Source organism: Delphinapterus leucas, chromosome 14 (genome assembly GCF_059928025.1).
Source record: "Delphinapterus leucas isolate spDelLeu-1000000601 "Yukka" chromosome 14, BTC_Dleu_Yukka2, whole genome shotgun sequence".
In the NCBI taxonomy this organism is placed as follows: domain Eukaryota; kingdom Metazoa; phylum Chordata; class Mammalia; order Artiodactyla; family Monodontidae; genus Delphinapterus; species Delphinapterus leucas.
Window position 1 is genome coordinate 62,159,917 of NC_143142.1, and position 25,719 is coordinate 62,185,635.

Below are 25,719 nucleotides of genomic sequence, written 5' to 3' on the forward strand. Positions count from 1 at the left end.
TTCCACAGGAAGCAAAACATATAAAACATCTTTTTTTCTATTATTTACCCTCTCATAATCTTCCTCACTAAAAAAAAAAAAAAAAAAAGTTTAAATAAGTCATAGAAACAGTTACTTGCACCCCCAAAGTATCAGACACTGCAGGTGTCCCACTCAAATCCCCTTGGCACTTAACATTTCTCAGTATGCAGACCCAAATCCCAACTACTATCACCTCTTTGCCTCAGACATCCCTTTAGCCACATGTATGACAGGCTGAAAGTACCAGGGAAATAACATATTTTCCTAAACCAAAAACAACCCTCAACCAGCAACAGATATATAAATTGGCATATAAATACGCAGATTGAATTATATCCCCCGAAATTCACATGTTGAAGTCCTAAGGCCCAGTAATTCAGAATGTGACCCTATTTGGACATAGGATGTTTACAGAGGTAACTAAGTTAAAATGAGGTCATAAGGGTGGGCCCTCACCCAATATGACTGGTGTCCTTATAAAATGGGGGCATTTGGACACAGAGACACACATCTACAAGACAAGGAGAGAGGCCTAGAACACCTCCTTCCTTCACAGCCCTCAGAAGGAATCAACCAGGCTGGCACCTTGACTCTTGCCTTCTGGCCTCCATAGCTGTGAGACAATACATTTTTGTTATTTGAGCCACTCAGTCTGTGGTACTTTATTATAGCAATTTCAGCAAACAAATACAAATACCCAGCTCCCTCACCTCTCGGGTGGAATAACTGAGATACATGTTCGGTGCTATTTCCTAGAGTACCCAGTGGGTTCCAGCTCGTTTCCCCACTATGGCAACTGGCTTGATAACACACTCTTTATTCACTTCCTTCTCTTGCCTTTTTCACTTCCCATTTTACTGGTGTGTTTCCTGGGTTCACCTCCTGCATAAACTACTTGATCTCAAATCCCTGTCTCTGGCCTCCTTCTGGGGAAACCCAAACTACGACAGTATCAGAAAGGGTATTCAAATGTCAGGATGGGATGTTAGAATTAGAGCCCTTCCCAGCCAGATGGCAACAAGGATCTCACCACTTGTGGAAGTAGAATGGTGATAACCTCTGAGCCGAAGCATCACAATTATTGGAGGCCTCATCTGTGGTGAATTAGGATGAATTAAGGTAAATTTGAGAGATATGGGGTCAAAGGTAGTTACAAGGGCCATAGGGTAGGTTGGTTGTTATGACTGCTGTTGGCACACTGGGAAAACTTATAAACTCAGGTCAGTAGGGACTAATAAGAAAGCCAAACGGCCTCTATGATAGCATTTCAAGAGATACATTTTGTAAAATTATAAAGGAAACATGAACGAAAGACAATGTTACTACTAAACTATTTTAGCTTTCTTCAGACCCCCTGAGTCAGGCAGGCACATCAGCAATCCATCATACAATGGAATTGGTACATTCTGGAAAAAATGGGGCAAAGCCAGAGAGCCAAATACGTCACACAGAAAGGCAATGCAGACATCTCCATCACCTCCCTCATTGCACCTATGCCTCTCCTTCAGCTCAGACCTGTGGCCTCAGAGGAAGTTTGCTTCAACCCAGTTGGTGGAGAAGAGCAAAAAAATTCAGATCTGATTCAAAAATAGGTCAGTTCTATATGTTAACTTTTGTTAGTCTTTATGTAGGTTGCTGCCACACTACCACCCCACTTAGAAGTGACTGTGAAAACCCATGGTGAAGAAAAATACTCCCAGTGGATAGCACATCAAGTAACACAGCTGGTCATCAACTTGGCGTGAAGGGAGCTGTAGCCCAAGGTAAGTATATTCATAGACTCCTGGGCAGTGGTGCATGATTTGACTAGTTGATTAGGGAACAAGATTAGAAGACTGAAGATAATGGAATGCGCAACAAAATGTGTAAATGTACGTGTCTTATATCAGTGCCTGCAAGAGAGTGCCCATCAAAGAGGAGATGCAGACCAACCAGGTGGCTCGGATGATACATCCAGTGGCTTCCAGCCAGCCTCTGTCCTAGGCCACCCAGTGCTTACTCTATGGACTCATGAAAGGAGTAGCCATGGTGGCAGGGATGGAGACTCTACAGGGGCCCCCACAGCTCGGTGTCTGACCAGTTATCCCCAGAGGCTGAAGCTGGGCCCTAAATATGCTATTGTCCCCCAAGGAGATCAACTGGCCCCTTGGTGGCAAGCTGATTCCACTGAACTCCTTCCACTCTGGAAGGAGCAGAGATTCATCTCTAGTGGAATTGATTCCAAGAAGAGACTCTCCTTATTTTTGCCAGCAGACCCTTGGCCAGTAACATCATCCCAGGGCTAACAGTATCTGAGTACCATTATGAAATTCCACATAACATCACCTTGGACCAGTGTTTATCTTTCATTACCACTCCCCTAAGGAGCCTTTTGAAACATTTTTTTTCCTGATTGACACTCCCGTGAAGTTTTAATACCACAGATAAACTGTATTTCTGTTTATGTGCTTTACGTATAGCTGTGCTTTATACATAAGAAGAATAACATTTGTTTTGCCCATCAAGAACCAATTTTCACCCACTTGGGAGCAATACTGCCCCTGTTGAGAATGCATGCCTTACACTAAGAGCTTCACTCTACAGTGAAGGTGGTACAACAGTGGGCAAATGTCCATGTGCTCCACTTTGCCTACTATACACCACATCACCTAGAAGCTGCAGTCCTGATAGAATGTCAGAATGGCATTTTAAAGGTGGGGCAGCTTGAAGATAACTTGCAGCATTAGGGTGCTGGCCTTAAAAATGAGGTACGGGGTGTTTTTTTGTTTTGTTTTTATTTTATTAAAGTATAGTTGATTTACAATGTTGTGTTTAATTTCTGTTGTACAGCAAAGGGACTCAGTTATACATATATATATATATTATTTTTCATGATGGTTTATCACAGGATATTGAATATAGTTCCCTGTGCTATACAGTAGCACCATGTTGCTTATCCATCCTATACATAATAGTTTACATCTGCTAATCCCAAACTTCCAATCCTTCCCTCCCTGACACCCCGCTCCCCCCTTGGCAACCAAAAGTCTGTTCTCTATATCTGTGAGTCTGTTTTTGTTTTGTAGATATGTTCATTTGTGTCATATCTTAGATTCCATATATAAGTGCTTCCACATATGGTATTTGTCTTTCCCTTTCTGACTTACTTTGCTTAGTATGACAATCTCTAGGTCCATCCATGTTGCTGCAGATGGCATTATTTCATTCTCTTTAATGGCTGAGTAATATTCCACTGTGTGTGTGTGTCTCTGTGTGTGTATATATATATATATATATATATATCACATTTTCTTTATCCATTCGTCTGCTGATGGACACTTAGGTTGTTTCTATGTCTTGGCTATAGCAAATATTGTTCCTATAAACATAGGGGTGTATGTATCTTTTTGAATTATAGTTTTGTCTCTGTATATGACCAGGAGTGGAATTGCTGGATAATATGGCAACTCTATTTTTAGCTTTTTGAGGAACCTCCTTATTGTTTTCCATAGTGGCTGCACCAATTTACATTCCCACCAACAGTGTAGAAGGGTTCCTTTTTCTCCACCCTCTCCAGTGCTTATTATTTGTAGACTTTTTTTTAATTGGGGTATAGTTGTTTTACAATGTTGTGTTAGTTTCTACTGGCGAAGTAGAGTGCCCTGTGCTATACAGCAGGTTCTCATTAGTTATCTATTTTATACATATTTGTGTATATATGTCGATCCCAATCTCGCAATTCATCCCACCCCCCCTTTCCCCCTTGGTGTCCATATGTTTGTTCTCTACATCTGTGTCTCTATTTCTGCCTTGCAAACTGGTTCATCTGTACCATTTTTCTAGATTCCACATATATGTGTTAATATACAGTACTTGTTTTTCTCTTTATGACTTACTTCACTCTGTATGACAGTTTTATTATTTGTAGACTTTTTTTCTTTTTTTTGCTGTGGGTTTGTCATATATGGCCTTTATTATGTTGAGGTAGGTTCCCTCTATGCCCAATTTTTGGAGAGTTTTTATCATAAATCGGTGTAAATTTTGTCAACAGCTTTTTCTGCATCTATTGAGATGATCATATGGTTTTTATTATTCTTCAATTTGTTAATATGGTGTATCACATTGATTGATTTGAGTATATTGAAGGATCCTTGCATCCCTGGGATAAATCCCACTTGATCATGGTGTATGATCCTTTTAATGTGTTCTTGGATTCTGTTTGCTAGTATTTTGTTGAGGATTTTTGCATCTATGTTCATCAGTGATATTGGTCTGTAATTTTCTTTTTCTGCAGTATCTTTGTCTGGTTTTGGTATCATGGTGATGGCGGCCTCATAGAATGAGTTTGGGAGTATTCCTTCCTCTGCAATTTTTTGGAAGAGTTTGAGAAGGATGGGTGTTAGCTCTTCTCTAAATGTTTGATAGAATTCACCTGTGAAGCCATGTGGTCATGGACTTTTGTTTGTTGGAAGATTTTCAATCACAGTTTCAATTTCATTACTTGTGATTGGTCTGTTCAGATTTTCTTTCACTTCCTGGTTCAGTCTTGGAAGGTTATACCTTTCTGAGAATTTGTCCATTTCTTCCAGGTTGTCCTTTTTATTGGCATAGAGTTGCTTGTAGTAGTCTCTTAGGATGCTTTGTATTTCTGCAGTGTCTGTTGTAACTTCTCTTTTTTCATTTCTACTTGTATTGATTTGAGTCCTCTCCCTCTTTTTCTTGATGAGTCTGGCTGAAGGTTTATCAATTTTATTTATCTTCTCAAAGAACCAGCTTTTAGTTTTACTGATCTTTGCTATTGTTTTCTTTGTTTCTATTTCATTTATTTCTGCTCTGGTCTTTATGATTTCTTTCTCTCTATGAACTCTGGGTTTTGTTTGTTCTTCTTTCTCTAGTTCGTTTGAGATTTTTCTTGTTTCTTGAGGTAGGATTTATTGCTACAAACTTCCCTCTTAAAACTGCTTTTGCTGCATCCCATAGGTTTTGGATTGTTGTGTTTTCGTTGTCATTTGTCTCTAAGTACTTTTTGATTTCCTCTTTGTTTTCTTCAGTGATTTCTTGGTTATTTAGTAACGTATTGTTTAGCCTCCATGTGTTTGTGTTTTTTTTACATTTTTTCCCTGTAATTTATTTCTAATCTCATAGCGCTGTGGTTGGAAAAGATGCTTGATATGATTTCAATTTTCTTAAATTTATTGAGGCTTGATTTGTGACCCAAGATGTGATCTGTCCTGGAGAATGTGCTGTTTTCAGATGGAATGTCCCATAAATACCAATTAAATCTATCTGGTCTATTGCATCATTTGAAGCTTGTGTTTCCTTATTAATTTTCGTCTGGATGATCTGTCCATTTGTGTAAGTGAGGTATTAAAGTCTCCCACTATTTTTGTGTTACTCTCGATTTCCTCTTTTATAGCTGTTAGCATTTGCCTTATGTATTGAGGTGTTCCTATTTTGGGTGCATATATATTTATAATTGTTATATCTTCTTCTTGGATTGATCCCTTGATCATTATGTAGTGTCCTTCCTTGTCTTTTGTAACATTCTTTATTTTAAAGTCTATTTTATCTGATATAAGTATTGCTACTCTAGCTTTCTTTTGATTTCCATTTGCATGGAATATCTTTTTCCATCCCCTCACTTTCAGTCTGTATATGTCCCTAGGTCTGAAGTGGGTCTCTTGTAGACAGCATATATATGGGTCTTGTTTCTGTATCCATTCAGCAAGCCTGTGTCTTTTGGTTGGAGCATTTAATCCATTCATATTTGTTAATTATTGATATGTATGTTCCTATTATCATTTTCTTGATTGTTTTGGGTTTGTTTTTGTAGGCCCTTTTATTCTCTTGTGTTTCCCACTCAGAGAAATTCCTTTAGCATTTGTTGTAGAGCTGGTTTGGTGGTGCTGAATTCTCTTAGTTTTTGCTTGTCTGTAAAGCTTTTGATTTCTCTGTCAAATCTGAATGAGATTCTCGCCGGGTAGAGTAATCTTGGTTGTAGTTTCTTCCCTTTCATCACTTTAAATATATCATGCCACTCCCTTCTGGCTTGTAGAGTTTCTGCTGAGAAATCAGCTGTTAACCTTTTGGGAGTTCCCTTGTATGTTATTCGTCATTTTTCCCTTGATGCTTTCAATAATTTTTCTTTGTCTTTCATTTTTGCCAATTTGATTAATATGTGTCTCGGTGTGTTTCTCCTTGGGTTTATCCTGTATGGGACTCACTGTGCTTCCTGGACTTGGATGGCTATTTCCTTTCCCATGTTAGGGAAGTTTTTGACTATAATCTCTTCAAATATTTTCTCTGGTCCTTTCTCTCTCTCTTCTCCTTCTGGGACCCCTATAATGCGAATGTTGTTGCATTTAATGTTGTCCCAGAGGTCTCTTAGGCTGTCTTCATTTCTTTTCATTCTTTTTTCTTTATTCTGTTCCGTGGCAGTGAATTCCACCATTCTGTCTTCCAGGTCACTTATCCATTCTTCTGTCTCAGTTATTCTGCTATTGACTCCTTCTAGTGTAATTTTCATTTCAGTTATTGTATTGTTCATCTCTGTTTGTTTGTTCTTTAATTCTTCTAGGTCTTTGTTAAACATTTCTTGCATCTTCTCCATCTTTGCCTCCATTCTTTTTCCGAGGTCCTGGATCATCTTCACTATCATCATTCTGAATTCTTTTTCTGGAAGGTTGCCTATCTCCACTTCATTTAGTTGTTTATCTGGAGGTTTACCTTGTTCCTTCAACTGGTACATAGTCCTCTGCCTTTTCATTTTGTCTATCTTTCTATGAATGTGGTTTTCATTTCACAGGCAGCAGGATTGTAGTTCTTCTTGCTTAGGCTGTCTGCCCTCTATTTGTAGACTTTGTAATGATGGCCATTCTAACTGGTGTGAGGTGGTACCTCATTGTTGTTTTGGTTTGTTTTTCTCTAATAATTAGCAATGATGAGCGTCTTTTCATGTGCCTATTGGCCATCTGTATGTCTTCTTTGGAGAAATGTCTATTTCGGTCTTCTGCCCATTTTTTGATTGGGTTGTTTGTTTTTTTGCTATTGAATTGTAGGAGTTGTGTCTGTGTTTTGGAAATTAAGGCCTTGTCAGTCACATCATTTGCAAATATTTTCTCCTAGCCTGTAGGTTGTCCCTTTGTTTTGTTTACTGGTTCCTTTGCTCCGCAAAAGCTCATAAGTTTGATTAGGTCTCATTTGTTTATTTTTACATTTATTTTTATTGTGAGGTATGGTTTTATATGGTGCTTATATTGTCACAATATGGTACTACATGTTCTGACTCCAAAAGGTAGAAAACACATGCCTGGGAACCAAGAGCTAAGACTGGCCTCTGTCACCATAGCTTACACTGACCCACTTGGGGAAGTTGTGTCCCCATCCTTTCAACATTACGCTCTGCTGGACTAGAGCACCTGGCTCTAGGTGGTTGGCAGGGGATACATCTATCAATGGTCATAAAAAGAGTTCCACCAAAAGTACGGCTGATACCTCGTCATTTGGGGGTCCTCATGCCAGTAGACCAGCAAGCAAGGAAAGGAGTAACTATCTCAGCAGGAGAAGGTGATTACCATGAGGAAAGGTGGGCAAGCAAGAATGTATCTGGAACTCAGGAGTTTCAGTGAGCTGCCTCTTGGTGTTGCCATGCCTGGTAATAAACATAAATTGCCAATTTCAGCAGAATCTGACAAAAGCCTGTTAACCAGGGGCTAATCCCCTCAGGGATGAGGGTCTGGGGTTACCCCACCAGTCAAGCAACCTAGACAACCTAGACAAGCCAATTGTGAAGGGACTATAGAATATGTGTGTATCAGTTTGATGAGGCTGCCATAGCAAAATACCACAGACTGAGTGGCTTAAACAATAGAAATTAATTTTCCTGCAGTTCTAGAGGCTGGAAGTCCAAGATGACAGTGCCAGCAGAATTGGTTTCTTCTGAGGCCTCTCTCTTTGGGTTGCAGATGTTCACCCTCTTGCTGCCTCTTCACATGGTCGTCCCTTTGTGCACACTCACTCCCAGTGTCTCTTCTTTTCCTACAAGGACACCAATCACTCTGGATCAGAGCCTCACCCCAACGGCCTTACTTCAACTTAATCACCTCTTTAAAGGCCCTATCTCCAAAACGGTCACTGGGGTGCTGAGGGCTAGGACTTGAACATATGAATTTGGGGGAATATAACTCACTCCATAACAGGGTGGTAGAGGAAGGAGATGATGAATATCAGTTATAGACTCAGGACCATCTGTAGCAGCAGGGACTAGAGCTCGTCCTACTAAACTTCCTGGGGTGTGTGTGTGTGTGTCTTTTGGAAACTGGGACAAGTGGTGACAGGATGCAGTAAAGTGCAGGTGGGCATGGGTGGACCTGAGCCGTGCAGGGGTCAGCACTGCCAGCACCCCATCCACTTCCCCTCAGTACCTATCACTTCCTCACATGCCAGCCCAGCTTCCAACTGCCAGGAACCATGTGAGGACTCTCAGCCTGCTGGAACCCACTCTGCTGGTGTTCATGGTAAGATAGAAATGCCAGGGAACCAACACCTCCTAGGAACAGCCCTCTACCTGTGACTGGTGGGAGCTGGTGAATGACTATCCCAGCTCCCTTCCCCCAGGTGAGCTATTTCTGAGGTGTGGGTCCCACACTGTCACCCAAGAGTCCCAGCAGCTGAAGTTCATTGCCCACAGTGGTAACTTGCTTGATAATGAAACTTTTCCTTTGCTTTCCTTCCCTTCGCTGTCTTACTTCCCCACTTCCATACTGGTGCATTCTGGGATCACCCCCCAGAAAAAGTACCTGCATTCAAATCTTTATCCCAGGGTCTGCTTCTGCTGGAACCCAAATTAAGGTGCTGACAGTCTGCAGAACAGCTCATACTTACTAAATTCATCATGTAAACTTATTTGACCGGCTTCCCTTTACACTCCTACTTCTCTCTCAACTGGTTGTTTCTCTAGCTACGTTATCTTCTTCTAGGCCACTAGTTCTTTCATATTTACTACTATGTGTCAAGTTCTGGGGATGTAGCAGGAAAAACAATAAGAGGGACCCTGCTCCCGTGGAGATTACAGTCTAGGAGGGAAGCCAGACTTTGAACAATTAACTTCAAGAGTGAATCCTGTAATAACAAGGAAAATGTGAGAGTGGGGAAGGAGACAGCAGTGGGATCCCACCAAGCCTGGAGGCAGGGAACATGCTTCCCCGAGGAAGGGACCCTGCATCTGGCACCTGAAGGGTTAGTAGGAAGTGGCTTGGTGCCAGTCTCCTCCCGGCTTCCCTGACCGGCAGTTTGTCCTTCTATGGTGGTCTAATGATAGCAAATGTGACAAGGGGTCAAATAGAGCTTGGAAGAGAGATACAATTAACACAAAAATGCAAAACAAATCCCAAATCACCAGGAACCTTTATTTTACTTCATATCGAACTGGAAGAGCAATAAAATTAAAATATTTTCAATTCTTAAGACATTTTTACATCAGTTACACTGACCAGTAGAGAGAAAATTGAAATCCCTATGGAATTGCTAACAATAAATAAAATACTTAAAAATAGAATGTTCTGAGTTCAAAGGAAAATTTCCTGAGCCTGTTCAATCTGGGGAAGTCAATGACCCTTTGCAAACTCCAGGTTTTCAAAAGGCTATCCAACTGATGCAAGCTTCTGGTCATGACAAGAAGCTGCCACTCACTTTCAGCAGCGCCTTATATGAAAAGGGGAAACAATCGATCTTCCTTCAATCACTTTGTCCATGGTTCTGGGGAAGCTATGCACAGAGCAGAAAAGGAAGGTATCTGCTCTTTGTGGTACCAGAATTTCACAACATCCCAAATGAATGCCAGTGCTATTTTAACTTGTCATTAACTAAAATGTACCATTTGCTCAGTGTGCGAATATTAGTCCAATCTCCCTGCTGTTTGTGGGTGACCAAAGGAAGACCCAAATATTTGGGAAAGGGTAAGACTGACACTTTAAAAATTCCAGGATCTAGCAAAGGAAAGATTCTCTGTGAAGACCAAAGATTGAGTAGTGGCTTTGTAGGTCTAAAATTCTCTTCAGGGATAAAGTCAAAATACCATGTTTCATTGATTCTAGGATATACTTTTTCCCCCACACTTTAGCATCTCAGATTCCAATGGGCTTGGCCATTAATTGTCACAAGTGTCAACTCCCCCACTGACTTTCTTAGTGGTATATAAAGTAAGGGGATGTTTTACAACGAATGGTTTCTTAGATGAGATTAAATATGGTGCTCTGTAGTTCAGTACACACAGTGAGCCATATAAAAATAAATCTGACATTTTAACCCTGGTAACTTTCCCAAGTGAAAAGATGCTGACAAAAACATTTGGCGTCTTAAATTTCAACATGCGCATCACAGTCTCAGGAAGGGTTAGAAGGATGGTGATGTGGGATGAGCTTGTACTCTCCTTCTGCGTCTGTCCCTAGTCAGCTGAGAGAACTATAAGGAAATCGATTTCACACTTCTGGGACTCAATTCCTCATCTGTAAAATGAGAGAGTGTTATCAGATGGCCTCTAAATCTTCCAGCCAAAAAGGAAGGTGATTTTAAATCTCACACCACTGAGTATGTGTCACTGTGTAAATTCCATAGCCACGCTGCCCCCAAAAGGCAAAGGAGCTGCTGAGTTGCTGGCTCAGACTTCTCTGCAGCCACCCCTGCCCCAACCCCCAAGAGTCAAGGCTTCAAATCCACAGACTTTCTTGAATCAAGCAGAAAACACAATTCATTCACAACTTTAGTAACTTGATTGGAAAAGGATAATTCTTCAGTGTTGGGCAATTTGCAAACTTCTTTTAAAAACTGGAGAACTCTACTACGTTAAGTTGAACTAAATGTCTACCATAAATTTTAAAATATCAAAAAATTATAGCAAGGGTTCACTTCAAAGTCTTCATGATTGACATAATTTCTACAGATTCTGCTGCTTTAAGTGCCTCCTTCCATGCCACAGAAGCGCCAACTACAAAAAACTTTGTTTTCTGAAAGAAAATAATAAAGAAATTTCATTTGAATTAACTATTCATATCAGCACCCTGCTCCTACATTGAGATTTTATTCAACAAGAACAATGTGCTTAGCCAAGGAAAACAAACAGTGAGAAATGGGTATTCCAAGTGATGAAAAATGGAATAAAAATGTTGCTTTATGATAAATAACGCATACATTTATATTTTTATATACATATTTTTAATTCAAAAGTCACAATCTATCTTTACCTAAACATGTTAGAATTAAAAACAAGAATAGCAGCTAAAATCAACAATTTCAGAACAAATCACAAATTCCTAAAGATTCCTATTTAAATGTCAATTCCAAAGGTTCAGACTATTTTAAGTGTTGTGATGTCGCTTAACTAAGTTACTAATAAAGGTAGACTCCCTCTTTAAAATTCTCTTAAATTCAGTCAATTATACATGTTCGATTCCTACTCCTTGAGCTGGCACAGACACTAATGAGGCCCAATGAAATGACCAAACTTCAGTAAATGTGTTGGTATTGGCATCTTACATTCAAACAGCAGATTCTTGGGCTCTGAGGAACTACAGCTGCTGGCTCAAATGCTATTATTAAGCAACTAGAATATATGCTTTACCCAAATGGGTGAAGGAAAGAAAGGAAGGAAAAGAGAAACAAAAAGAAGAGAAGGAAGAAAGTGGGGAGGGAAGAAGGGAAAAGAGAGGAGGAACAGGTGGGGAGGAATGAGAGAGAGAGAAAGGAAGGGAGGAAGAAAGGAAGCGGGGGGAAAGGAAGGGAGGGAGGGAGGAAGGAAGAAGAGAGAGAGGAAAAAAGGAAGGTAAAAAATAAAAAAGAAACTCCTGGAGCGGCTGATGCCCCACCACATAGCCATCACTGCATGGTGTTCTGGAGAGCAGGTTCTACCTTTGAACACCACGTCACTTGATTTCCCATGTTCTTGCTCTACCTCCAAAATGGGCCGGGCCTCTTTCCATGAGAAAGAGAGAGGCTTATGAAACGAAGCAGAGGTGATGACTGGCTGTAAAGACTACGATTTGTTTGTTGGTCAGAAAGGTATATATAGTTAAAGGATGAGGTTTTTTACGTCTTCAATATCCACTACCTTTTGCAGCAAAGTTCCTTAAATATTATAAGCACACTTCTTAAGCAATGTAAAGACTTACATGTAAATATAAATCATACTTTCTGATTATTTCTGTCTAATCAAGAAAACCATGGCTTCTGTCCTAACAGCTAATTGGCCGTAAGTCACAAAGTGGGTGGTTTTAGAGGAGTGCAGGCAAGTAATGTTTGATGTGCCCACTTCCAAGCACTGACTTTGTTTGCCTGCAGTGATGTTATAAAGAAGCTTCAAAGACTTCAAAAATACAATCACCAGTCTAAACACAACTTGATTCTGTGAAGATGAAAGGTTCTTACCATTGATGTTACTGATAGATCAAACTGTAGTTATCAAGCAAAGAATAATCAGGGTCATCTGCAAAGGGCAAAACACAGAGCAACATTAAGTTAACATTTTTTCATGATAATGTATTAGCCCTTTTCAAATCAAGGCATCCCACTCAGAGTCTGGTGACTGCCATTTTGTAAGAAGAAAATATATCTGGCAACAAAACCTACAAATAATAGTCACAACTACAAGTCAGAAAACATATTGGAAATCCCTATTATGATTTCTTTGCCATTTTTCAACCATGCCCAGATAGCAGTCCCCACAGTAAAATCACCTTCAAAAATGGACAGAAGTAAGTCCCACAGTGCCAAGTGGTAATTATAAGGTAAGAAGAAATCAATTAACTTAAATCCTTATCTAGTTCAAAGATGTAATTTCAGCCACTAAATTTTTCAGTCACTAAGTTTTTGCCAAGATGCTAAATGCAGCCCAAGATGTCTCTTCCCTCTTCCTTTGAACATAGATAGGCATATCTTTCTTTTATTCAAATAATAGGTATTTGTTGAGCACCTACTATGTGCCCAATACTGTGTTATGTTTTGTGACTGATTCAGGAGAAAACAAAGTGCCTGCCCTCAAGGATCTTGTAATTATCCAGGGAATACAAATTAACAAAAAGCACTAAGTGTGTGGTTCTCCCAGAGGTATCACAGGAGTTCAGAGAGAAAAAGAGACCAGGGTGCTCAGTGAAAGATCCAATTATAGGCAGTGTACAAAATACATAATATTAGGTTACATGTTTCCAGACATCTTCTATAAATTACATTTCTGTGTAATCCAAAGGAAACTGTATCTCAGTTTTGCTGTTCTCATGGTCCAAGTTGAAATAATCTCTTAGTAAGAATGCCTTATAAGTTTCTTTTGGTACTTGAGTAGCTGAATTCTCTTGGATAAGCTATAAAATAGACCACGAATTACCAAATTCCACTCTGTGACAAACAGTATTATAGTTTCTAATAATAGGTTCATTCTCTTGGGAATTTGATTCTATTTATTCCCTTCTTTCCTTTTATTTCAAAATTCTAGCTACTCAACCTTAAATAAAACCTGACCTAAGATTTCAAACAGTCTTTACCTGGTAAACTTTTAGGAACTGGGAGAGGTCTTCTCCTGTAAGAAATGAAAACCAAAATCTTTCAGATAAGTTCTTGTTATTTTTCTAATTTTCTACTTCACTCTACAAACACTGCATGCTAATCAGATCGGGTTTCTGCTCTGGAGGGTTAAGAAAAGTTCAGAGGAAGCAAAAGCTCTGCAGCGCTGACCTCCTGGATCCAGGCTGCAGACATTACATTATTCTGGGGAGCAGGATGCACAGAGCCCTGCCCCGCAGCCCAGAAATCTCAGTCATGTGGGCAAGAGTTCCTGATCGCCTTGATAAAAAAATGGGAAGTCAAACAGTTCCTACCTTTAACCTTAGGGTTAAAGGAACTAACTCAAAATTACTGCTTTGAGCAGCGCGTGGCATTCTTAAACAGTGGTGATGAACTTGCACTTCCCCCTCAAACACTTCCTTATCTTTTTAAAAACTGGACTGAAAATTCAACAGCTTAGACTCCGAGGTGACTGTATGTGAAACAGAAGTTTCTCTTCCCTCAGGATCCTTTATATCAAGGCAGCAAACTTTTTCTGTAAAGGGCCAGATAGCAAACGATTTAGGCTTTTCTGGCCACACAGCATTTCCATCTCATCACTACTCAGCTCCAATGAGAAAGCAGCTGTAGACAGAATGGAAACAGATGAATGCAGTCATCTTCTAACAAAGCTCTACATATGAACACTGATGTTTGCATTTCATGTAATTTTCACATGTCACAAAATAGTATCCTTTCAATTCTTTTCAACCATTTAAAAACATGAAAACTATTCTTAACTTGCAGGCCCTACCAAAACAGGTAGGTCAGATTTGACTCACAGGGGGCCAGAGTTTTCCAACTCTTGCTTTCTACAAGAAAGGTATAGGATTCATGCATGAGTAATAATAATTACAGTCAAGCATGATACAATCCCCCTCGAACTATGACTAGTACAACCCATTTAACATTTGTCCTAAAAATGCTATTTCCAAAAACCTAGCACTCACTAAGCAAATGCAATGGTAGAGATATGTTCTGATTCTAATTCGTCCATATTAGAATTGGAACACTAGAAATAAAAATGTTCTTTAGGAGTACTTTTCTTTTCTTTTTTTTTTTTTTTTTTTTTGGCCACACTGCGGCATGTGGGATCTTAGTTCCCTGACCAGGGATCGAACCCGCGCCCCCTGCAGTGGAAGAACAAAGTCTTAACCACTGGTCCGCCAGGGAAGTCCCCAAAAGTACTTTTCTACATGTGAAAGAAAGCTGGGTATTACCTTGCCAAGTCAGACCCCGTAGCCTTTCCTGGTGGGGCAGCATTCTTCTGGGGGCAGTAGAAATTCTCGTACATGATGGGTGCTAGGGAATCATCAAGACATAAAACATTAAGAGGCTGATGACTTCCACTCTCAATGACCTGTGACAAGAAAGACTAACAGAATTGCTTAATTAACCCCCCACCCTACAGCTCCATTCACCTGGTGGAGTCTGTCCAGTTTTGCGTTGATTCACAAAGTACTCAATGTCCTTCTCAATGCTGCACATTTCTAAACTCTTACGGACTTCTTCATACATCTAACAAAAAGAAGATAAATCAAGGTAGAGGTATATGTCCATAAAAATGGTGACACAGCTTATTAAAATAGGAGGTTTGATGAATGGCTGTTTTCCAAATTTTGCTTTGAAAAGAAAAAAGAAGACATTCCCAAGTCCTGGACTCAAATAAAGGGATTTCTCTGATGCATATCTGCATTTAAATTTTTTTTAAAGATGACAAAAAATATATAGATTTTTTTTTGTAGCAGCACAGAAACCTTGGTGGAAAGATTTTTTTTTTTTAAACTACTGATGGGACAAAGAAAATAGATACCAAGTCCCATGACCAATTCTACACACAAATGCAAAGACAATTGGAGAAAAGTTCTTCCAGTCAATCCTACTTGTTTTCTGGGTGTTTAATTATTCTTCTAAAGTGAATGTCCCATCTAAGCGAGGGTGGCTATTTCTTAGGAAAGAAAGTGGTGATAATTTGATTCATGTCCCCCTGAGACCTGGGAACCCATGACAATTGCTGTGTACAAGTTAAATCTGGATCACTAATGGCCCTGGAACACTGCTGAAGTAAATCCTGAGCCCTGGAGTGACCGTCAGCCTGGGCATGGCTCAGTCTGCTAGCCCTTGGTGCTGTCCTGGAGTGACCCCATTTCAGACCGGAGCAGTCTCTGGGACTCACATTCATTTTGTGACATCTCTGTTTTCCATAAATTAAACTGCATTTGGGTCTCCCTTCTCTGCTCTCCTGCTCTGACCCTTTATTTCTTAGAGAGAAAGTCATAGTGGTAAAGTGAAACAAGAGTCAGGCAGGTTAGGTGTTTATCTGGGTCCATACTCACCGTGTGGCCTTGGGCCAGTCACTGTACCTACCTGGGCCTCAAATGAGGGGGGTGAACTAATAAATGTTTATGGTTCCTCCCACTCTAATGAATCTAATATGCAAAGCATCCTCCGTGGATGCCTCTGACTTACGTTATCACTTGTGACACATTGTTGTGACAGCTGATTCATGTGTAACCAGAGTGCATTCCGAAAGAAGTTTATTCGTTCACATTCTTGAGTCTCAAACACCTATAGAAACAAAACTCCATGTACATATGCAGAGAAAGGGGCCATTTGTCTAGACTGGCTATGACTTAAGAAACAATTTCAACCTTGAATTATCTGTAAGCTTATTGTCTCATTTAGTGTACTCCCACCCACCGCCGAGGAAGCTCATAAACTCTTACTCAGGCAAAGAATGCAAATAGATTCTAATAACATATTAACACAGATAGGACTGGATATAGTTCTGAAGGTAAGAGGTGATGATGAACCTAAACGTCAATGTTCTAACCTGAATTCCAGCTCACATTTCCAACTGCCTAATGGACATATGTACCTGGGCAGCCTGCCAGGCCTCCAATTCAAAGAGTTGCCCTCCTTCTCACCCCCTCCCAGAATGAATGAATTCAACTGGCAAGATGGTCACAATTGTTGAAGCTAGTTGATGAGTACATGGGGGCCCTTGCACTTGTCTTTTATCCTTGTGTATGTTTGAAATTTCCTTAATAAAAAAGTTGTTTAAAAAGTCACTGCCTGAACAATAGTTTTTGGATATAAGCAAATACAACTTATGGAAAATCAAACTGTTCTATAAAGTGGATGCTACAGTATTCAACAGTGGATGTTATATATTAATGTATCTTTTAAAGGTTGACTACAAAACGATTACATTTTAAAGCTTCTTATAATGTAAAACTGTATACATATACAAGAGGAGAGAGAATAGCATAATGAATCCCCATGTACCCATCACCAGCTGAAACACTTATCCACTCACAACTGACTGTTTTACCTATTTCCCTACCAACGCACCTACTCCCTGGAGTATTCTGAAGCAAATACACTATTTCATCTATAAATATTTTATTATTCATATACAGTATATAAGTACTACATATGAATATTACATTATTTTATTATAGACTATTTCACATAGACAGAATCATAGAGAGTGATATTAGGAAGATACACATACCAACCACCCAGCTTTGTCAAAACTTTTGGCCATATTTGCTTCAGATTCTGTTAAAGCCTCTGTGTGCTTTCTTCAATCTCTACCATGTTCCTCCTCCCCCAGAGATAACCATTATCCTAAATTTTATCATTCTTATGCAGATTTTGACAATATGTATGTATCCATAAAATGTATATGATATTGCTTTGCATGTTTTAAAACCATATAAAAATGCTCTTATTTCAGGCTTTTCCATTAGATTGTGGAATTAAGGAAGTAAAGCAGAAAAGAGTGTTTTAGGAGGGACCCACAGTTTCAGGTGCTAAAGACCGGTCAAATAAAATTAGAAACTGCAAAGGCATGCTGGACCTCACACCAAGGGGACCACTGGTTCCTCTGGGAGAACAGCTGCAGGGGAGCAGACCCCAGACACAGCCACTGGGACAGGCAGGACAATGAGGATGTGGAGGCAACTCCCCCAGGAAGCCTGGCTGTGAAGAGAAGGGAGAAGCAGCAGTGGCAGGCTTGAAAGCTGGAAGGAGCTGAGATGTGAATGATAATAAAAGTCCACTGTGAAAGGGAGCTGTGTGCAAGGGGGTGGGGAAAGCCAGCTGGAGGATCCTGAGCCCAGTGGTGGCAGAGCAGCCCTTTACCACTATCACAGGAGAAGGGAGGGTGGTGAAGATCCGTAGCTCTCGTGCTTGAATTCACAGCGGAGTCACCTGCAGGACTTATTAACATGGAGACTGCTGCGCCCATGCCCAGGGTTTCTGATTCCAGAGGCCTGGAGTTGGTCTGAGAACCTGCATCTCTGCATCTCTAACAAGATCTGCATCTAACAAGGCAATGATGTTTGTACAGGTCCTAGGACCTCCCTTTGAGAACCACTGGTAAGGAAAATGTGTAGACAGGGTGACAGAAACTTGAGGAAGTTTCCAGGTTGTGTCTTTATTTTCTCTGGGTCATTGTGAGGCATGTGCTGAAAATGAGGGGGGCAATGGTGAAACAAAAGGTGTGAGAATAAAAAACTCTAGGTCAGCTCTCCTGCCATCTGCATTCCCCTGTCACAGAGCAAGTACAGGTGAGGCTCTCGATAGGAAATCAATGAATCAACTGTTAATTGATTCAGCTGCTTCATACCCGTGCGAATCAAACATCAGAGCAAGGCCATGAACAGAGTGGGACAGCATGGTCAGGATCGGGAAGAAGCAGAAAAACAAGGACTGGGGGAAAGCATTCCAATTCCTTCCACTCTCCACTTAAATTCCAGATTTCTAATTTGCCCTCAAGTAATTCTACAGAAGTAGAGGAAGGAAGACCCGCCCTTCGGGTTCCAGGTACCTCGCAGGCCTTGATGTGTTCGCTCTGCCACTCTTCACGGATCTTATCCAGAGTGTTGATGTGCAGCATGTACGCCTTGTCTGCAATGGAGGGGAGGGGCCTGGGTCTGGAAACTGGATGGGAGGGGGCTCGCAGACCCATGAAAAATAAGCAAGGTGGGCATCACATTCTTTATAAAGAAAAACCAAGCAATTAGCCAGAAATGCTTCAAGGAAGGAAAAGTGAAAGCTGACAAGGAACCTCAGCCAGGGTTTCCTTCCACCTCTTACCATTTTCAGGAAAATTAAACAAACAATGAGGGGTGCAGAAAAGTGAACTACCAAGTTACTTCAGTTTTGGATTTAGAAACTTAAGCAGCCACGGTTGTGAGAGGCTTGTCTCCGGCAAGAAACTGTGGCTGGGAATTAGAAGCCTTTGCAAACACTTGGTTTGGATTTTAGACTTCAGTGATGACAAGGCCTCACGACTTGGTTGTTTCTTTCACAGCAGAGAAGAGTTATCAGGGCTGAAAAGGGGTTTTAACATAGATGTTCCCAATAAATCGGAGTGAGCACCTGGTCACAAAGCAGCTGCCACTTGACCCCCCCTCTCCCCCCCATCCCCACCATTCAGTCACCTGTCAGGCGGCAAGACCTAAGGCAGCCAAGGCCAGAAACCGCTGCCTCATTTGCTTCCTCCCGCTCTCCCAGGTTCCCATATACCCTCCCTTCCCCCCTCTCTTCCTTCCCTGTTTCCCCCTCCTTCCCTTCTCATACCTTGTTAATCCTACTGTATATGTATATATTCACTATTGTATGCTATATAAAACTGCCTTTCTCAGACAGATTTAGGATAACATAAGCCCCACCACAATCCTCCCCCATCCCTGGGAGCAGACCCGTCACCTGAGTCTTCTACTGCAGTCTTTGAAGTTGCCAGTTTCACAAAAAGCTGTGAGGACAAAACAGAAATAAAAACAAACAAACAAAAAAGAGGTCAGGAATGCTGGGCTAGGCTTCTAAAGGCAAAACAGATTTTAAATCAATGACTGAGAAGAGACAAGTTGTAGTTCAAGTCTAACCTATATTTCTCTCATGAGTTAATCATTCAACTTGCCCTCTAATCTTAACACCATTGGAAAATAGCCATCAAGCATCTTGCCCTACATCTTCCTAAAAACATATCCCTCCCTACCTTCTGATTGCTGACAATCTTATATCCAGATTTTATAAAATTAAATTTATAAAACACCCAAGCAGGAGGCAGCCTAGCTATAAAGAATACATGAACTGAGTTTTGAAAAAAAGATGAAAACATCAGAACCCCCTCCCCTGTGGCTATGCTCCTCTAGCTCTTCCCCGACCCCCAAAATAGGACAAGGGTTTTTCTGGCTCCGAGGACTCTAATTGCCTGAAGGAGGGTATTGCCAGGAGCTCAGAGTGCAAGTCCATTTTTTATTAAGACTATTAATTGGCTTTAGCTTGATATATGTAAATCTCGGATTTTTCCGGCTGTCTGCTCTCCCAGGTACCTTTTCTTGTTGCTTCGGGTTCACCACATTGGCACTCCGGTGGACAGCCTGCTCTGCTTCATCTTTGTCTCGGCATTTCTGCTCGTAGTTCTTCTTTGCCTTTGTAGTTATGAGCCAAAAGAGGATCAAAACAGATAAGCAGACGGTGACCCTAGCCCCCCACGCCCAGGAGAGAAGAGGGCTCACTGATTAGGGCTCTGATCACCACTAGACTGGGGGCACTCAGAGGACATGCTCTTTCTTGTCTATCTTTGGAAGGTCTCTCCAGCCCTTTTCCAAATCATGCATGTAGTGGCAACCTGATCAAGGAAGTAACGACTCCTATTTGGCAAAAACAAGGTACATGAGCTTTAAAAATTTACTGAAACAAAAGATGGAATTTGAAATAGGCAAAATCAAACACTTACGTAACTATAGGACGTGAATATGTAATATTCGTAACCCTCAGAACTTAGATGCAATCACTTGGTCCTGGTAACTATAACTATGTTTCAGTATTCTAACGTGCCTCCTCATAGCGTGTGGACAGTGGGGAGGGCATCAATCCCATCATTTCTGTAGCTCAAGGGTAGTCATGTTCCTTCTTGATTTATAGAATTCTGTTTTAGCCAGTTTAAAAGTAGGCCGTGGTCTCTCCTGTGCTACCATTACTATCAGCAGTATGAAAATAGTTCACAAACTACAGTTAGTGAATCAAATAATTTTCTGTTTCAACTCTTGAAGCAAAGACTTAACTTGTTCAAACAAAGCAAAGCTGTGAATCAGTTGGCTAATAAATAAAAATGATACTCCCCCCAAAAAATGCTTGACTAAGAATCAAGACACCTTTGCAGAGATGGTTTGTGCTCATCAAATATCTCACGTGCTTTCCTACATTTCTCAGCATCCCTTGCAGTTCAGTTGGGGTTAACCTTTCAGTAAACAACCTTGTAATTCTCTCTGCTACACACATAGAAACAAAAGTTCATAACTTTTCTTAACTACAAGCACATACAAGAATTCATGCAACAATTCTTTTCTTATGCAACAATATCTTATAGACACTTCTCTGTATCAAGCATGAAGCCTGCAGCTGAACACTTTTTAAAAAAATTTTTATTGGAGTATTGTTGATTTACAATGTTGTGTTAGTTTCTGCTGTACAGCAAAGTGAATCAGTTATAAATATACATGTATATCCACTATTTTTTAGATTCTTTTCCCATATAGGTCATTACAGAGTATTGAGTAGAGTTCCCCGTGCCATACAGTAGGTCCTTATTAGTTATCTATTTTATATATAGTAGTGTGTATATGTCAATCCCAATCTTCCAGTTTATCCCTCCCCTCCTCTCCCTGTTGGTAATCATAAGTTTGTTTTCAATATCTGTTAAGTCTGTTTCTGTTTTGTAAATAAGTTCATTTGTGCCCTTTTTTTAGATTCCACATACAAGCAATATCATATATTTGTCTTTCTGTGTCTGACTTACTTCACTCAGTATGACAATCTCTAGGTCCATCCATGTTGCTGCAAATGGCATTATTTAGTTCTTTTTTATGGCTGAGTAATATTCCATTGTATATATGTACCACATCTTTTTTATCCATTCCTCTACTGATGGACATTTGGTTGTTTCCATGTCCTGGCTATTGTAAATAGTGCTACAATGAGCATTGGGGTGCATGTATCTTTTCAAATTATGGTTTTCTCCAGATACATGCCCAGGAGTGGGATTGCTGGATGATATGGTAGTTCTATTTTTAGTTTTTTAAGGAACCTCCATACATACATTCCCACCAACAGTGTAGGAGGATTCCTTTTTTTCTCCACATCTTCTCCAGCAATTTTTTTTTCTTTTTTTTTTGGTGGGGGGTACGCGGGCCTCTCACTGTCGTGGCCTCTCCCGTTGTGGAGCACAGGCTCCGGACGCGCAGGCCCAGCTGCTCCGTGGCATGTGGGATCTTCCCAGACCGGAGCACGAACTCGTGTCCCCTGCATCGGCAGGCGGACTCTCAACCACTGCGCCACCAGGGAAGCCCTCTCCAGCATTTATTGTTTGTAGATTTTTTGATGATGGCCATTCTGACTGGTGTGAAGTGATACCTCATTGTAGTTTTGGTTTGCATTTCTCTAATAATTAGTGATGCTGAGCATCTTTTCATGAGCTTTCTGGCCACCTGTATGTCTTCTTCTATTTAGATCTTCTGCCCATTTTATGACTGGGTTGTTTTTTTTGTTATTGAGCTGTATGAGCTGTTTGAATACTTTGGAGATTAATCCCTTGTTGGCCACTTCATTTGCAAGTATTTTCTCCCATTCTATGGGTTATCTTTTCTTTTTGTTTCTGGTTTCCTTTGCTTTGCTGTAGCTGAACACTTTTAATGGTTGTAAATACACACACATACATATATAAATGCCATAATTTTCTTAACCAACTCTCTACTGGTGGACATTTACCTTATCTCCCATTTTGTATAACATAAAAATACTCTGATTTTTATTTTGGGTAGTGTGAATTTACAGGTCAGATTCCTAGAAATGTAATTGTTTTCAATAATTCATACTCCTATAAACACGTACGTGAGGGTATATGGCCTCATGCTCTTACCAACACCAAAATAAGACAATGTTTTTAAACTTTTCTAATACTAGAGTTGAGAATGTTGGCATATGCCTTGTTTTATTTGTATTTATTTCATTACTAAGGTGATATGTCATTTCTACTTCATGTCTTTTACCTACATTTTTTTGGGAGCATTCTTCATTTTAATTGATTTTTAAGAGTTCAGTCTATACTAGGAACACTAACTGGTTATAAATTATATAAGTTACTAATATTTTTTCCCATTTGTTATCACGTATAAGATGATATTTTTTTCTTTTGCTCTAAAGAAGTCTTAAATTTTTTTATACTTTTTTTTTTGACTGCACTGGGTCTTAGTTGCCGCACACATGATTTTTTAGTTGCAGCTTGTGAACTCTTAATTGTGGCCTGAGAACTCTTAGTTGTGGCATGTGGGATCTAGTTCCCTGACCAGGGATCAAACCTGGGCCCCCCCTGCACTGGGAGTGCTCAGTCTTAGCCACGGGACCACCAGGGAAGTCCCAAAAAGTCTTAAATTTTAATGTCAGTTATCAATCTTTCTCTTTCGTGCATTATTTTTTTAATATGACATATTAAGCGCTTTTTCTCTGTTGTTACATAGTCCTCATAATAATATTTTTAAAGGTTACACAATTTAATCTTTCTCCATTTTTGTCACTAAATCATGTACATTGTAGTTTTCATTATAGGTAGTGAACACGGTAGTGCATTTTGTTTTTCTTATTTTGGATGATTTCCTAAAGATAGAGTCTTAGATTCTTAGTGTAAGATTGATGGGCTATGATCATATTTATGGCTCTAAAAGCATATCATAAAATATCGTTTTAAAAGGTTATATGGGCTCCAGAGAAAATGGAGCAGATGTACTCTACCTTATTCCTCCACACAAGTATAACTAAAACCCCTGGACATTCTACATAAAACAAACATAAGATTCTGAAAGGTGGAGAGAAGAAGGCAGATTAACTGATGTCCTTGATCTCACACAGAAACCTAGAAGTGAGTGCCCTGGGTTTTCTTTGGGCCTCTTATATCACAGAATGAATGCCAAAGCAGCAGATAACCAAGAAATGCCAGTGGGCATAAACAAATAAAAAAAGCCCCAATATCCCCTCTCTAGCCAAAAAATATCCCCTCTCTAGCCAAAAGACCAGAAAAGGGGCAGCCCAGCAGGACAGAAGCCTCCACGTGGTACAGCAGCCAAACACCACATAAAGAAACCATGCCCCCCTCCCGCCCACCACACATCCAGCAAAGGCCAAGTGGGGAGTCTAGACTTCCACCCTCACCAGGCTATAATGCAGTTCCCAACTCCCCTGCTGAGGTGGTATCAGAGAAGGACCAATAGGGGACTGGGACCTTCATCCCCACCAGGAAGTAACAAAGCCCCACAAGCCCCACACACAGAGCTAGCGGAGACTCTGTGGGGAGCCTGGACTTCCACTACCCCCAGCTGGCAGTAATGAGGTACACCCCCTGCCTGCTGCAGTGGTGTCAGAGGAAGTCTAATGGGGATTCAGAACTTTAATCAGACATCTCAGACTTCCGAGAAGATGGCGGAAGAGTAAGACGCGGTGATCACCTTCCTCCCCACAGATACACCAGAAATACATCTACACGTGGAACAACTCCTACGGAGCACCTACTGAACGCTGACAGAAGGCCTCAGACCTCCCAAAAGGCAAGGAACCCCCCACGTACCTGGTTAGGGCAAAAGAAAAAAAGAAACAGAGACAAAAGGATAGGGACGGGTCCTGCACCAGCGGGAGGGAGCTGTGAAGGAGGAAAAGTGTCCACACACTAGGAAGCCCCTTCGTGGGCGGAGACTGCGGGTGGCGGAGTGGGGGAGCTTCGAAGCCGCGGAGGAGAGCACAGCAACAGGGGTGCGGAGGGCAAAGCGGAGAGATTCCAGCGCAGAGGATCGGGGCCGACCGGCACTCACCAGCCGAGAGGCTTGTCTGCTCGCCCGCTGGGGCGGGCGGGGCTGGGAGCTGAGGCTCCGGCTTCTGTCGGAGCGCCGGGAGAGGACTGGGGTTGGCGGCGTGAACACAGCCTGCAGGGCGTTAGTGCACCGCGGCTAGCCGGGAGGGAGTCCGGGGAAAAGTCTGGACCTGCCCAAGAGGCAAGAGACTTTTTCTTCCCTCTTTGTTTCCTGGTGCGCGAGGAGAGGGGATTAAGAACGCTGCTTAAGGGAGCTCCAGAGACGGGCGCGAGCCGCGGCTAAAAGTGCGGACCCCAGAGACAGACGTGGGACGCTAAGGCCGCTGCTGCCGCCACCAAGAAGCCTGTGTGCGAACACAAGTCACTATCCGCACCCCCCTTCCGGGGAGCCTGTGCAGCCCACCACTGCCAGGGTCCCGTGATCCAGGGACAACTCCCCCGGGAGAACACACGGCGCGCCTCAGGCTGGTGCAACGTCACGCCGGCCCCTGCCGCCGCAGGCCCGCCCCGCACTCCGTGACCCTCCCTACCCCCGGCCTGAGTGAGCCAGAGCCTCCGAATCAGCGGCTCCTTTAACCCCGTCCTGTCTGAGCAAAGAACAGACGCCCTCCGGCGACCTACACGCACAGGCGGGGCCAAATCCAAAGCTGAGCCCCTGGGAGCTGTGAGAACAAAGAAGAGAAAGGGAAATCTCTCCCAGCAGCCTCAGAAGCAGCGGATTGAAGCTCCACAATCAACTTGATGTACCTGCATCTGTGGAATACATGAATAGACAACGAATCATCCCAAATTAAGGAGCGGTGTGGATGAAAGGCTCTTAGTGCTGCAGCCAGGAGTTAGTGCTGTGCCTCTGAGGCGGGAGAGCCAACTTCAGGACACTGGTCCACAAGAGGCCTCCCAGCTCCACATAATATCAAGCGGTGAAAATCTCCCAGAGATCTCCATCTCAACGCCAGCACCCAGCTTCACTCAACGACCAGCAAGCTACAGTGCTGGACATCCTATGCCAAACAACTAGCAAGACAGGAACACAACCCCACCCATTAGCAGAGAGGCTGCCCAAAATCATAATAAGTATACAGACACCCCAAAACACACCACCAGACGTGGACCTGCCCACCAGAAAGACAAGATCCAGCCTCATCCACCAGAACACAGGCACTAGTACCCTCCACCAGGAAGCCTACACAACCCACTGAACCAACCTTACCCACTGGGGACAGACACAAAAAACAACAGGAACTACGAACCTGCAGCCT

General features: G+C 41.6%; 1 protein-coding gene across 5 annotated transcripts in view; it reads right to left on the reverse strand.

Annotated features, from left to right (window-relative positions):
* Positions 1-9,386: 9,386 nt before the first annotated feature.
* The window catches only part of PSTPIP2 (proline-serine-threonine phosphatase interacting protein 2), a 92,901-nt gene continuing 76,568 nt past the window's right edge, over positions 9,387-25,719 (reverse strand). For all 5 annotated transcript variants that reach the window (XM_089895121.1, XM_089895123.1, XM_089895124.1 and 2 more), the window contains 9 exons: positions 19,935-20,033; positions 19,309-19,354; positions 18,425-18,504; positions 16,057-16,155; positions 15,009-15,105; positions 14,808-14,889; positions 13,530-13,564; positions 12,421-12,478; positions 9,387-11,003 (listed from right to left, as the gene is read on the reverse strand). In XM_089895121.1, the coding sequence (XP_089751247.1) occupies positions 12,429-12,478; positions 13,530-13,564; positions 14,808-14,889; positions 15,009-15,105; positions 16,057-16,155; positions 18,425-18,504; positions 19,309-19,354; positions 19,935-20,033 (588 nt within the window). In that variant the 3' untranslated portion in view covers positions 9,387-11,003; positions 12,421-12,428. The remainder of the gene's footprint in view (positions 11,004-12,420; positions 12,479-13,529; positions 13,565-14,807; positions 14,890-15,008; positions 15,106-16,056; positions 16,156-18,424; positions 18,505-19,308; positions 19,355-19,934; positions 20,034-25,719) is intronic.